Source organism: Caretta caretta, chromosome 7, assembly GCF_965140235.1.
Source record: "Caretta caretta isolate rCarCar2 chromosome 7, rCarCar1.hap1, whole genome shotgun sequence".
In the NCBI taxonomy this organism is placed as follows: Eukaryota; Metazoa; Chordata; order Testudines; family Cheloniidae; genus Caretta; species Caretta caretta.
The window spans coordinates 112,972,812-112,987,147 of NC_134212.1; the positions used below are offsets into that span (position 1 = coordinate 112,972,812).

General features: G+C 41.4%; 1 protein-coding gene across 4 annotated transcripts in view; it reads right to left on the reverse strand.

Moving 5' to 3' along the window:
* The window catches only part of ATRNL1 (attractin like 1), a 1,055,790-nt gene that overhangs the window by 543,302 nt on the left and 498,152 nt on the right, over positions 1–14,336 (reverse strand). For 3 of the 4 annotated variants that reach the window (XM_048857032.2, XM_048857033.2, XM_048857034.2), the window contains exon 23: positions 463–557. In XM_048857032.2, coding sequence (XP_048712989.2) covers positions 463–557 — 95 coding nt within the window. Of the gene's footprint in view, positions 1–462; positions 558–1,082; positions 2,930–14,336 lie in introns of those variants that run through there. The other variant, XM_048857035.2, reaches the window with a different exon arrangement.

Sequence of the window (14,336 nt, forward strand, 5' to 3'; positions counted from 1 at the left end):
TAGCTAAAAGCAATGTCCTAAACAGCCCAAGGCTGATACACATTTGCCATGTTTTGGCGTGGCTGATCAGACCATATGCTATGCCTGAGTTGCAGTGAGGTTGCAAGAGGACAACAGAGAACAACAATGCAAACCTATTTGTTTCGATTGCTCCTCTAAAATGACAGAAATATAATTTCACAAGTTATATGAGTGTTTCAGAAAGCTGCAATATCAAAAATATGGAGACTGAATTTAGAGATATTTATCTCAAGTACACCTACTTTTCAGAAAGTTAAAGAAGCTTAAAGATGGGTCTTGCATAGAAGTCAAAGTCAGTCTAGTGATGTCAACAAGTTTTGGATTATCCCTAGATACTGACAGGTGCTTGGCAGAGCTAAAATCACCATCAAATCCAATGGAAAAGTTGATATCCTTGGTTGGAAGAAAATTACATTAGAGTTGATTAATTACATCTCTCACCTGTTCAGGGTTTGCTATAAAGTTTATGGCAGTGAAGTGGCGATCATCTTCTTGTAGTAAGCTGAAGGTAAACTGGTAGTCAATCAAAAGGCTGTCTGTGGGCAAAACAGATTGTAAAAAAACAGCCAAGTAGGATTCTGGTGCACATATATTTTAAAAAATATTAAAAACTTCCTGTCGTACCTGAACATTTACTATTACTTTTACTTCAAATATATGGAGAATGGTAAAGGTCAGAAAGTCATTTGGCATTTCAATGTTTATGTATTTGTCACCAAACAATCTGTCGGCGCAGTCAGAAAGTATGAACTCAAGCAAAATAGTATGAACTCAAGCAAAAATTGAGAAATAAGAATTAGCATAAAGATTCAAGAGTTATTTTTTCACTGAATTGTAAATTGTACTATTACCAAGATAGTCATGCCTCCTGAATTAGTACTTTTTTCAAAAGGTCCTTTAAAATATAGTAGGAGCATTGTCAGTTTCCAGATTTTTACACTGAAAAATGGTTTAAATTTTTGTTAAAAATGCACTTAAATGTTTTAGGTTTATTGTAATACTTGCATGGATTTTACAATATTCTACAACTGAATTATATAGATGTTACAATTACTAAGCTTCACAGTACCGAAAAATAAAATAACTGTCTCTACAGTAAAGGCACACACAGATATGGTGCTGTAGTTACACTGCTAAAAATAAAGTGGTACACTGGAATTTTAACACCAATAGTCCACCATACCAGTATACCCATTGCAGAACTGCTGCAGTTTTATGGTGAAAGCTTGGCTCCATTGAAACAAACGGGAGTTTGGTCATTTATTTCAATAAAGATTTCCTCTATAATATCCTTCATATCAACAGTAAATTTTAGCACCGGGTCTCATCCTACCAAAGGAAAGAAAGGGAATGGAGGTTGTTTAGTAGTTCCTTTTTATACCACTTTCAGGCAACAATACCCAACAATGATTTTTGGTGTCCTCTAATCATGAAATTCTGTTAGCCACTAATGCCTACAGAGCCTCATCTTACATATATAAAACCTATGCCCCTCTGAACAAAACTAACTAGGAGTCCTTGTGGCACCTTAGAGAATAACAAATTTATTTGGGCGTAAGCTTTCGTGGGTTAGAACCCACTTCATCAGATGCATGGACTGAAAATATAGGAGCAGGTATAAATACATGAATGGATGGGAGTTGCTTTACCAAGTGTGTGGTCAGGCTAATGAGATAAATCAATTAACAGCAGGATACCAAGGGAGGAAAAATAACTTTTGAAGTAGTAAGAGAGTGGCCCATTACAGACAGTTGACAAGAAGGTGTGAGTAACAGTAGGGAGAAATTAATATTGGGGAAATTAAGTTTAGGGTTTGTAATGTACCAACCACACCCAGTCTCTATTCAGGCCTAATCTAATGGTATCCAGTTTGCAAATTAATTCCAGTTCCGCAGCTTTATATTAGTGTCTGTTTTTGAAGTTTTTTTGTTGAAGAATTGCCACTTTTAGTTCTGTTATTGAGTGACCAAAGAGACTGAAGTGTTCTCCTACTGGTTTTTGAATGTTGTAATTCCTGACGTCAGATTTGTGCCCATTTATTCTTTTGTGTAGAGACTGTCCGGTTTGGCCAATGTACATGGCAGAGGAGCATTGCTGGCACATAATGGCATATATCACATTGGTAGATGTGCAAGAGAATGAGCCCTTGATAGTGTGGCTGATGTGGTTAGGTCCTATGTTGGTGTCCCTTGAATAGATATGTGGACATAGGTGGAACCGGGGGTTGTTGCAGGGTTTGGTTCCTGGGTTGGTTTTTTTGTTGTGTGGTGTGTAGTTGCTGGTGAGTATTTGCTGTCTGTAAGCGAGGACTGGCCTGTCTCCCAAGGTCTGTGAGAGTGAGGGATCATCCTTCAGGATAGGTTGTAGATCCTTTATGATGCACAGGAGAGGTTTTAGTTGGGGGCTGTAGGAGACGGCTAGTGGCGTTCTGTTACTTTCTTTGTTAGGCCTGTCTTGTAGTAGGTGACTTCTCGGTACCCTTCTGGCTCTGTCAATCTGTTTCTTCACTTCAGCAGGTGGGTATTGCAGTTTTAAGAATGCTTGATAGAGATTCTGTAGGTGTTTGTCTCTGTCTGAGGGATTGGAGCAAATGCGGTTGCATCTTAGAGCTTGGCTGTAGACAATGGATCGTGTGGTGTGTCCTGGATGGAAGCTGGAGGCATGTAGGTAAGTACAGCGGTCAGTAGGTTTCCGGTATAGGGTGGTGTTTGTGTGACCATCGCTTATTAGCACTGTAGTGCCTAGGAAGTGGACCTCTTTTGTAGACTGATCCAGGCTGAGGTTGATGGTAGGGTGGAAATTGTTGAAATCTTGGTGGAATTCCTCAAGGTCCTCCTTCCTATGGGTCCAGATGATGCAGATGTCATCAATGTAGCACAAGCAGAATAGGGCTGTAAGGGGACAAGAGCTGAGGAAGCGTTGTTCTAAGTCAGTCATAAAAATGCTGGCATATTCAGAGTATCAGAGTGTGAACCAACTGCCATACTGCTCAGTAACACATTTATACTCAAAGAATGATTCCAAGCAAAACAGCGTTCACCATGGGTATGAGTTCCAATCATATTATGACAGGTTTCAGAGTGGTAGCCATGTTAGTCTGCATCAGCAAAAAAAATGGGGAGTACTTGTGGCACCTTAGAGGCTAACAAATTTATTTGAGCATAAGCTTTCATGGGCTAAAACCCACTTCATTGGATGCATGCAGTGGAAAATACAGTAGGAAGATATATATATACATATATATACACTAAACACACACACACAGAAAACATGAAAAAATGGGTGTTGCCATACACACTAATGAGAGTGATCAATTAAGGTGAGTTATCAGGAGAAAAAAACCTTTTGTCGTGATAATAAGGATGGCCCATTTCCAACAGCTGACAAGAAGGTTGAGTAACGGTGGTGGGGGGGGGGTGGAATAAGCATGAGGAAACAGTTTACTTTGTGTAATGACCTATCCACTCCCAGTCTTTATTCAAGCCTAATTTAACAGTGTCCAGTTTGCAAATTAATTCCAATTCAGCAGCCTCTCGTTGGAGTCACACTATCAGCCACACTCTCAGAGGCTCATTCACCTGCACATCCACCAATGTGATATATGCCATCATGTGCCAGCAATGCCCCTCTGCCATGTACATTGGTCAAACTAGACAGTCTCTACGTAAAAGAATAAATGGACACAAATCAGATGTCAAGAATTATAACATTCAAAAACCAGTTGGAGAACACTTCAATCTCCCTGGTCACTAAAATTCGCAATATTACAACAACAAAACTTCAAAAACAGACTCCAACGAAAAAAGAAAAGGAGTACTTGTGGCACCTTAGAGACTAACAAATTTATTTGAGCATGAGCTTTCGTGAGCTACAGCTCACTTCATCGGATGCATCCAGTGGAAAATAAAGTGGGGAGATTTTATATACTCAGAGAACATGAAACAATGGGTGTTACCATACACACTGTAACAAGAGTGATCTGGTAAGGTTAGCTATTACCAGCAGGAGAGCAGGGGGAAACTTTTAGTTTTAGGGTAGTGATAATCAAGGTGGGCCATTTCCAGCAGTTGACAAGAACGTGTGAGAACCGGGGGGGGGGGAATAAACAAGGGGAAATAGTTTTACTTTGTGTAATCACACATCCACTCCCAGTCTTTATTCATTTATTTATTTATTTGTCCAACAAGAGACTGCTGAATTGGAATTAATTTGCAAACTGGACACCATTAAATTATGCTTGACTAAAGACTGGGAGTGGATGGGTCATTACACAAAGTAAAACTATTTCCCCATGCTTATTCCCCCCCCACTACTGTTACTCACACCTTCTTGTCCACTGTTGGAAATGGTCCATCCTGATTATCACTACAAAAGGTTTTTTTCTCCTGCTGATAATAATTCACCTTAATTGATCACTCTCGTTATAGAGTGTATGGCAACATCCATTTTTTCATGTTCTCTGTGTATATATATATATATATATATATATATATATATATATATATCTTCCTACTGTATTTTCCACTGCATGAATGCGATGAAGTGGGTTTTAGCCCATGAAAGCTTATGCTCAAATAAATTTGTTTGTCTCTAAGGTGCCACAAGTACTCCTAGTCATATTATGGGATTCAGACCTGTTGTATGAATTACTTTAAACAAAGAGAAATTACATTAATTTAAATTACATACAATATTTATCGACACTGATTCCTTGAGATGAGAATTAATATGTACTTATATCAAGTAATTTACCCCAGCGAGGATCTGGCTCCATATACTTTTGTTTCTGTTGCAAGTATGTATCAAACCAATTATGATTTCAGCAATCGTAACCTTTACTTTTCATGTGCCTTTTTTATGTTTATAAGAGACATGATCACAAGAACAAATTACTTTAATTAGGGGGAAAAGCCTGCATTGATCCCAATTATATGGAAGGTAAGAATCTTCCAGTGTAACTTTCTGCAGCATGGGGAAGAGAGTGAAAATGCTGATAGTAAAGCACTCGAACAGCATATACAATCACCACCACTCTACCACCTGTAGTTCAACACCAACTAAAAGGCACTCTTACACTGCTTTATCTGATTGGCCTGCATCTCATTCAAACAATGGTTATTTCCAAGGACTGGTAAACCTTAGGATGAATAAGTTGGCTTCTAGATATCACAGCCCAGCTGAACAAACAATGCTGTTACTTGGCTAAATCCTCTCCACGTTTATAGAAAAGGAGCATGAACTAATAATCAGACTGCTCATCACATCTATAAGGCTATATAACAAAGAAATAAGTTTCCCAATGAAATATGCAAAATTATAGCATTATGTTCTTTTATTAGGTTCCAACAGATAATTTCAAATTTGCTGGAAGTGAATGATTTCTTATTTTTTTTCTCTTTTACTAAGTAAAAAGGATGACTTCTATGTGTGAATATGATATTATCATTGCTTATATTTGTGTGTTTTTATTGAGATGTTTAAATGTTATATTGTATTATTTTGTATTCTTAAAGATGAAATAATATAAAAGTGAAAGAAAATAATATTTTTTAACAGGACCATGAGTTTGACTTCTGTCCGAGACACACTTTCCCCCAGCCAAATTTAATTCCCAGCACGTTTTTCATTCACAAAGTGTTAATTAGCTATAATGATTTTTTAAAAAGACTAGGCTGTTAAGAGAAAAATCTATGCAATGTGCAAGACATTTAACTGTGGAACAAATTTTAACGAAGAGTGTGAGACACAAAAATCAATGTTCTATTCTATTTTTTAGGAAAAAACCTTTGAATTTTTAGATATTTTACATAAAATGGCCAATTTGTATTTTATTTATTGTTACACTTTCAACAGTTTAAAAGTTCTAGAAATCTGATGCAACATAGACAGTCTTCTATCAATTTTAAACTGTATCTGTGAAATCTTCATTTTGTATCTGTTATTCATTATTTATTTTTTTCTTTCTTCATTCTACTGTCATATTTGTTTCTGTTCTCTCACTGCACCTATTTTAAACCAATAATCTCATTGCAGTACATCGGACTTCCGCATCCATTGGAGCAGACTCTAGAACCGGAGTTTCTCACCCCAGTGAGTCCCCTAACCACCAGGCTATATAGTCAGACTCACTGGCTCTCTCTGGCCCAATAAGTATTTATACAAAGTAGAAAAGCTTCAATGGGAAGGGAAGGGAGAAGAGAGAAAGAAAGAGACCCACCCCAGAATATCCTATCTGCCTGGTTGTTGAGACACTCAGCTACAGTGTCAGAGACCCAATTTTAAATTCCCTTATCTACATGAGGTAGAGTGGAGAATTGAACCTGGGTCTCTCACATCCCAGGTGAATGCTCTTAACAGTAGGACTATAAAATATTATAAGGGAAGAACTGGCAGCACCACCACCACCTTCATTTTTTGAATGTTGCCTAAGTCTCTTTGTGAATCTAGCTTCCGTCTTGCCGTCCAAGTTTTTTTGGCTAAAACTATTCAGCAAATTTGTGTCAAATTCGCGAAAAGTATTGGTCGGCCCAAAATAAAATATTTGTCAGAAAAATTTCACCTAGCTCTAGTAATCAGTCACTTACACGATTGCTAAGCAAGGAAAAATGATACTAAGTCAGAATAGCAGCATTTTATATCCACTTTCCAGCAGTATGCATGATTGCATAAAGTACAGGAGGCACTGGAGAATCAGGACCTTCATCTGCACCATATTAAGCAACATCACATCAGTAATTTCTATGGTCAAATACAGCTGGGGCTTATTGTTGCGGTAGCCTTTTCAAAATTTTGTTTTGAATCCTGGATTCAAAAAAACCTGGATTACTTCCTCAGTTAAGAAAGACAAAAGAACCATTAGAAACAATTCAACATGCCAGTAATGAACTCATGTGCAAGTACAATAATTAGGCAAAACAAAACAGCCATTTAATTAAATAGAAAAATACATTTTAAAGCCATACTTTAACGTCTGCATTGCTATTTATTTTTAAAGCGTTATTTCCCCTCTGACAAGTGCACATGACTCTTGATAAGGTTAATGAGAGTGTTGTGCATGCCCGAAAAGACCTATTCTTCTAGTCAAGTCTTTGTGAAATATTCCTTAACTTCATTCTTTTGGTGCTAAATTATTGTAATATCTGATGCTTCACAAACACTAATGAATTCACTGTTAACACCTTCAGACAAGGGGATGATATCCCCATTTTACAGATGGGGAACTGAGACACAGAGAGATTAAGGACAAAATTATCTAATTTTGGGTGCCCAATCTGCAATACATAGAACCTAATTTTTCCAGACTTAGTAGCATTGCATAGCATTTTATATGTTCCAAGCACAACTCCCATTGATTTCAGTTGCAGCTGAGAGTGCTCAGCACTGCTGCAAATCAGACTCTAGGGTCTCAAGTCAAGCAGCCAGAAAATAAGGAACACACGATTAGGTACCATCCCTAAAAAGTTTAGTTTAAGCACCTTGACTAGAATCACATAGGAACTTTGTGGCAAAGAGAGGGATAGAATATGATTCTCCAGGACATCATGCAACTGCCTTAACTATGAAATCTTCCTCTCTTGCCCTACAATCCCCTGCCTCATTCACTACACACCTTTCTCAGCATCCGCTGCGGCCCCTCCTGCTTTACCCAACATCCCCCGCAAGTACTGTGACTTCTCTGAGGTTTCTGACAAGGGGAAGATGGATATCCTGCCCCCACATCAAACTTACAATTGCCCAATCGATCTCCAGCCTGAAGACAAGATCCCATTTGGTCGGATATAGGCCCTCTCCAAACCTGAACTTCTGTCTCTCTCCACGTGTACTTGCAGGAGAAACTTCAGAAGGGTTTCATCTGGCCATCCACATCTCCAGCAGGTGCTCCCATCTTTTTCATCGTGAAGAAAGATGGCTCCTTGTGGCCATGCATGCATTGACTATTGGGCCTGAACAAGGTGACCATACGAAACTGCTCCCCCTTATCAATGAGCTCTTATACCGGCTCCATGTGGCCTGTATTTTCACAAAGTTAGATCTGCATGGGGCATATAACCTGGGACACAAGGAGGAGGGAGATGAGTGAAAGACAACCTTTCATACTTGATACAGCTACTACGAATTTCTAGTCATGCCCTTCAAAGTATGCAATATGCAGAACAATATATTCGGAGATATGCTAGACCACTTTGTCATCATCTACCTTGATGATATTCTGATTTTCTCCAAAGACCTGGCTCTTCACAAACAGCATGTGCGTACTATTCTTGAAAAGCTATGCCAGAACCATTTATTTGCCAAATAGGAGAAACACAGTTGAATTCCTTGGATATATCACCTCCACTCAGAAGCTGGAAATGGACCCTCCAAAGGAGGCAGCCTTCACAGATTGGGTAGCACTGAAGCATGTCCACAGAATACATGTTTTATTCCAGGGTTCTCTGCTTTGGCCAGCCCTCTTACAGCCTTGCTATGAAAGGGACCAAATTTTCATGGCTCCCAGAAGCACAGGCTGCCTTTGACAATCTGAAACAGAAGTTCATCACAGACCTCATCCTGATCCACCCAGACCCCACCAGACAGTTCACAGTAGAGGAAGATGCTTCAAACTTCATACTGGGGCAGTCCTTTCCTAATATGCTACTCCTGATGGTCGGCTTCACCCATGTGCCTTTTACACAAGAAAACTCATTTCTGCTGAGGTAAACTATGATGATGTTCTGGACAAGGAATTGCTGGCTATCAAAGCAGACATTGAAGAATGGTGCCATCTTCTGGTGGGTGCTAGATTCCCAGTCCAAGTTCTGATCATTCATAAAAATTCACAATACTTAAAAACGGTCAAGCACCCGAACCAGCAGCAGGCACGCTGGTCCCTCTTCTTTATGCAATTTGAGTTTGTGGTCACCTATGGGCTGGGGACAAGGAACAGGAAGGCAGATGTGTTGTTATGAAAGCACGAGTGCTACAAACCCAGTGAGGAGACTACATCCATGATACGCAAGCCTCAAACTTCATTTCCTGCACCATAGCCTCTGAACTGTTATCCTCCATCCACATTCAGTTGCCTAGCAATCCCTTGCTATCCAAACCTTTCAAGCCTTGGACCACGACCAGGACCAGACCTCTATAGGCTTCATATTCCAAGACGGGATCTTATACCATGAAGGACATATCTATGTGCCTGAAGGGGCCACTTGCTTTGAGTCCTACAACTCTGCCGGATGCTTCCCTAGCAGGCCACATCAGTCGTTCCAAGATCCAACACCTGGTTTCCAGGAACTTTTGGTAGATGGCTGTATGCACCTCTGTTGCATCCTATGTGGAGTCCTGTGACCATTGTGCCTGGAACAAGACCCCTCTGTTAAAGACCACTGGGTCTCCTCCAGCCCTCACCTACTCTACCTCAGCATTCGGCCACTGTTTCCATGGATTTTTTGTAGAATTACTGCCTTCTCAAGGCCTTGATCACTTAACTAAAATGGTGCATTTTGTTCCATGTCAAGCACTTCCCTTTGCTCAGGAGACAGCCCACCAGTTTGTGAGCAATATCTTCCACATCCACCGTTTGCCTATGGGAGTGGTGTCTGACTAAGGATCCCAGTTTATTTCCTACTTCTGGTGAGAATTTCTATGCCACCTGAGTATTGAGACCTTGGCCTCAATAGCCTATCACCGCAGCACCAATGGGCAGATGGAGTGGGTCATTCAGGTCCTCAAGCAATACTATATTTCGTCCTGAATTATCATCAAGATGATTGGATGTCCCTGATCCCTCATGTAGAGTTCGCATACAACAATGCCATACATGCCTCCACCAAGCAGACTCCCTTCTTTGCTAACTACGGTTTCTAGCTTTGTGCTCATCCAAAGATCTCTGCTGAATCCTCAATGCCTGCTGTTACCAAACTCAGAACCTGCATCCGGCAGGCACACCAAGAAGTCCAGAGGCAGTCAGAAGTCACCAAGGCTACCTACAAATGGTACACCAACTGGTCCCACCTTCCAACACCTGGTTTTGGAGCACAGGATAAGATCTGATTGTCCACACAGAACCAGTGATCAACTCACCCCTTTGCAAAGCTGGACCACAATTACCTAGGGCCCTTCCAGATCACAAAACAGATTAACCCAGTTACCTTCAAGTACCAGACTTTCTAAAGATTCACCCCATCTTCCATGCCTCACTTTTAAAACCATTGTGACAGGATCCCCAGCGTACAACCTGAAACTGGGGTACCACTGTGCCCCCTTAACTCTCCAGCCTGGTCTGTATCTCACAATGCTTTGCTAGTGACAAGCAGCAAACCACTCCAGGCACTGTTATCACATCACAACAGCATGTGGAGCCTCTAAATTGCATGAATACTCCCTGAGCTACTCAAGAATCACACAGAAAAAGGCACCAGCAAATCTCCCCAGCCTTAAATCCCAGAACTGTACCATCCTGCCCTGGTAAGAAACCTGACCAGAGTAAGTTTATTACCTTTTCTGCCCCTTCCTCAATGTGGAGAGGACACACACTAGCCTTTGTAATCTGAGCTGAGATTTTCCAAGCACTTCAAGCAAAATATGCTGTTTTAGGTAAAACATAAATCACATTTATTAACTACAGAAAGATAGATTTTAAGTGGTTGGCACAAAAGGTCAGAGACAGTTACCAAAGAAAATAAAAGGCAAGTGTGTAGTCTAAATCTTAAACTTTATTATGCTAGGCAATACTTGGGTCAAGCAGTTTTTTCTCACACCACTGGATGTTGCAGGCAGGTTATAGTTCTTAATACACAGGCTTCCACTTTAAGCCTGGGACCAGACTCCTCAGCTTAAGTCTTTGTCTTCTTGTTGCTACCAGCATAGAAGGGGGAGGAGAAAGGCAAAAGCATGAAGCCATTTGTCCCCTATTTTATATCCTCAGTTCATGTGCCTGGAAAACACTAGCTCAGATATGTTCTGGTGGGCTTTGCTGAGTCACAGAATTGAGAAATCCCCCATTGTGTGATGCTTGTGCAACCCCCTTAAAGTATTGTAAATACCTTGTTTACTACTCCCCTGCTGATTAATGGTTGCTTAATACCCCCTAGGAATGGATCACCACCTAGCACTATAGACTATCAAACTTACAACATATTTCAGTAACAACCATATAGCACAATCTCATACCTTCATACACACTAATTATATACATATTTGGACAGAACAATGGGTTTCAGCAGATCATGACCTTTCATATGATATCTTACATGGCATGCTTTATATGAAATATATCAATTACATGATGGGTTAATATGGGGGTTCCTGGAAGCATCTATCAAGAACCCTTTCCTACACCATACTTCTCCTCCTCCTCCACCTATAACCATTCCGGGCCAAGAAGAATAAGTGGTTCAGCAGATTTTAGACTCTTGTCAGGTCTGGGGAAACTACAATATCAAATTGACTGGGACAAGTATGGCCAGATGAGTGTTCATGGGAACCCACAGACCACCTCCATGCCCTGGACCTCCTGCAAGTCTTCTATAACGCTTACCCTGAGAAACCAGGTTCCAAGACCCCCTAGACAACGCTCTTGAAGGGGTGAGGAGTACTGTGAGGAAACAGGGCCTGCAGCATAGCAGTCCAGGCAGCCTCATCAGTACAGCTGGTCTGCAGCAGGCTGCCTGAGTAGCCATACAACCTGAATGGCTGCAGATGCCAACAGGCTGGCTCTTAAGCCAGCAGCAGCTCACTGGCTTCTCAAGGCTCATATACAGCACTGTGCCTGCTCCTCTGTTAACTTGTTCCTGCTGCTCCTGCCTTGCACCCAGCCTTGACTTGGTCCTGACTCTGCTTTGAACCACTCCTTGTCTGCTACCCTGCTCACTCCAGTTCCTGACCTATGGTTGGCTCCTGACTACAGCTCGACTCTTGATGATTGACTCCGGCCACTAGGCCTGCTGCCAACTCTAGTCACGAGGCTAGACCTCCGTTATCCCAGCTGGCCGACAGTAAGATTACAATTTGATGTCCCCACAACAATTATGCAGGCAAAACCATACAACTATTATGCTCTTGAATGAACTCTCACAGAAAAATGATAAGAGACAAAAACACCGTCACTCGTGGGTGAACAATTTTCACAAAATGATCACTCCATATCTGACCTCACAGACACTGTCCTCCAAGGAAACCTGCATAACACCTTCAGAAGACGATCTTGGGAGCGGAAATCCGTAACTTTGCTAGACATTACAAATCATGGACTGAATAGAGACACTGGTATAATGTCTCTTTACAACAATCTGTAAGCCACTAGCCCTCCTTTGTACTATGACCAGGGAAATGTTAATTGCCTACTTCATCTTGAATAGTCTCTTGCAATATGAGTTAACTCCTTATGCTCAACAATCTGTTCCATCCTGTATTTAGCTGTGACACTGATTACCTTTTCCAGACCTGAAGAACAACTCTGTGTAGCTAAGAAGCTTGTCTCTTTCATCAACTTGTCTCTCATATCCTGCGATCAATGCAGCTACAGAAAAACTACAAACAACCTTACTAATGTTATTTTAATATAGGATTGTCTGTGTGTAATTTCCTACGTTTTTAAAAAAGCAAACTTGAAACAAAAAACAAATTAATTCACATGACATCATATTGACATTCATATGGGTCATCACTGATAGGTCTGGAATCTTTAGATCCACCACACAAGAGCTCAGCAATTTGAGCTAACAGAGTAATTAATAGCTGTGGTAGTCACCCCTCTATGTGGACCAGCACTAGAAGGGGATGTGACACTCTGCCAGTGGGTTTCACAGATATTTGCTGACAGCAGAGGAATGGTGAAACTCAGCAATGTTGGGTTGTATTCCAGGCTCTGGAAAGGAGTGTGCTGTAGTGAGCACAGACTCTTTTGCCTATTCCCCCAGTCATGATCCTTTCTGCCCGGCCGCCTCCTCCTCCTGTTCCAGTCCTGTTTCTTCCCCACCTCGGCTCTTCATCAGAGTCCCAGTCTTGTCCAGCTAGTCTTACTTTCATGATTCCAGACTACCTGCCCCAGTCTCCTTGCCCAGCCATTCTCAGTTACCCTCATTCGGCCTCTTCATCTCACGTCTCTTACCACTCCATCCTGGCCTCCAGTGCTCCCCACCTATGACCATATCCCTGCTGGCTCCCAGAACCAGTCTCCCTCTCTCAGCTCCTCATCCCTGGCTCATTGTCTCAATATCTCAGTCCAGCCAGTCTCAGTTCTCCCTCCAACACCCTGATTTTTTCTCAGTCTCCTCACACTTATTGGCTCACTCCCCCTGACCATTTCACTGCCTGGCTCCCAGGCTCCCTGCCCAGGCAATTGTAGGCTCCCATCCACCCACTGCTCCTTGTCCCAACCTTCTCTCTCCCACAGCACAGGTTCTTCCCTTGCCTTCTCTGCCTTTGAATCCAGTAGCTTCCTCCTCCATGCTTCGTGGGCCTAGCCAGGGAGTTATTAAAAGCATAAGAGAGTGTGTCTCCCTGCTCTCAGTTCAGCTGCCCAGACCCAGAACTGGCACAGTTCACAGCAACTCAGTTGCAGGGAAAGTTGCACTCAGCCTCAGGCTGGAGCATACATAGTGCAGACACTATTCTTTTCAGGGAATTTAGAAGCTAAATTTTCCAACATCTCAACTGAGCATGCACAAACTGTTTATTTTAAAGGCTTATATAATGCATCCAAATGTGGGCAGATTTTCACTGGAATGTCAAAAAGCACCTCTCTCACACCGCCATCCAATCTCAAGTTCCTGCTCCAAAGCATAGAATGCTAGAAGTTTTCAAAGAAAACATCAACAGAATTTTTTAACATGGGCATGTTTTCCCTAATATCATTCTTGGAAACAGCTGAATTGTTTGGCTAAAACTTTCCCAAAAAATTTAGCCTGAGGCAGACATCCAGCATGGAAAATTTCAGCCCAAATGGTTAAGGCAAAGTTATAAGCAACTAAAAACAGGGTCTTACACTGAGAAGTGTGGGGCAACTTTAATGATAGGTGGTGTTACAAGTCCCAGCTCTCATATGGTCAGGCTCCTGGCTCCCTTTTTGACTTTATACATGTATAGATGCCTATCTTGCAAGCCGTAGATGCTGAATTGCTGGTGCTCTTAATCCACATTGTTTCCCACCCACTTAAAGTACCGACTAAAAGCAGACCTACTCTGGAAATTAGGCTTGTGGACAGTGAAAGATTTTACCAAGAGTGGTTGCTCATTGCCAAGACAGAAACTGATAATGGGCAGTCAGTCACCACAATTGATAGGAAAAGGCTACACTGGCAAGGTTGCTGGCTGTAATAGAGGGGATAAAA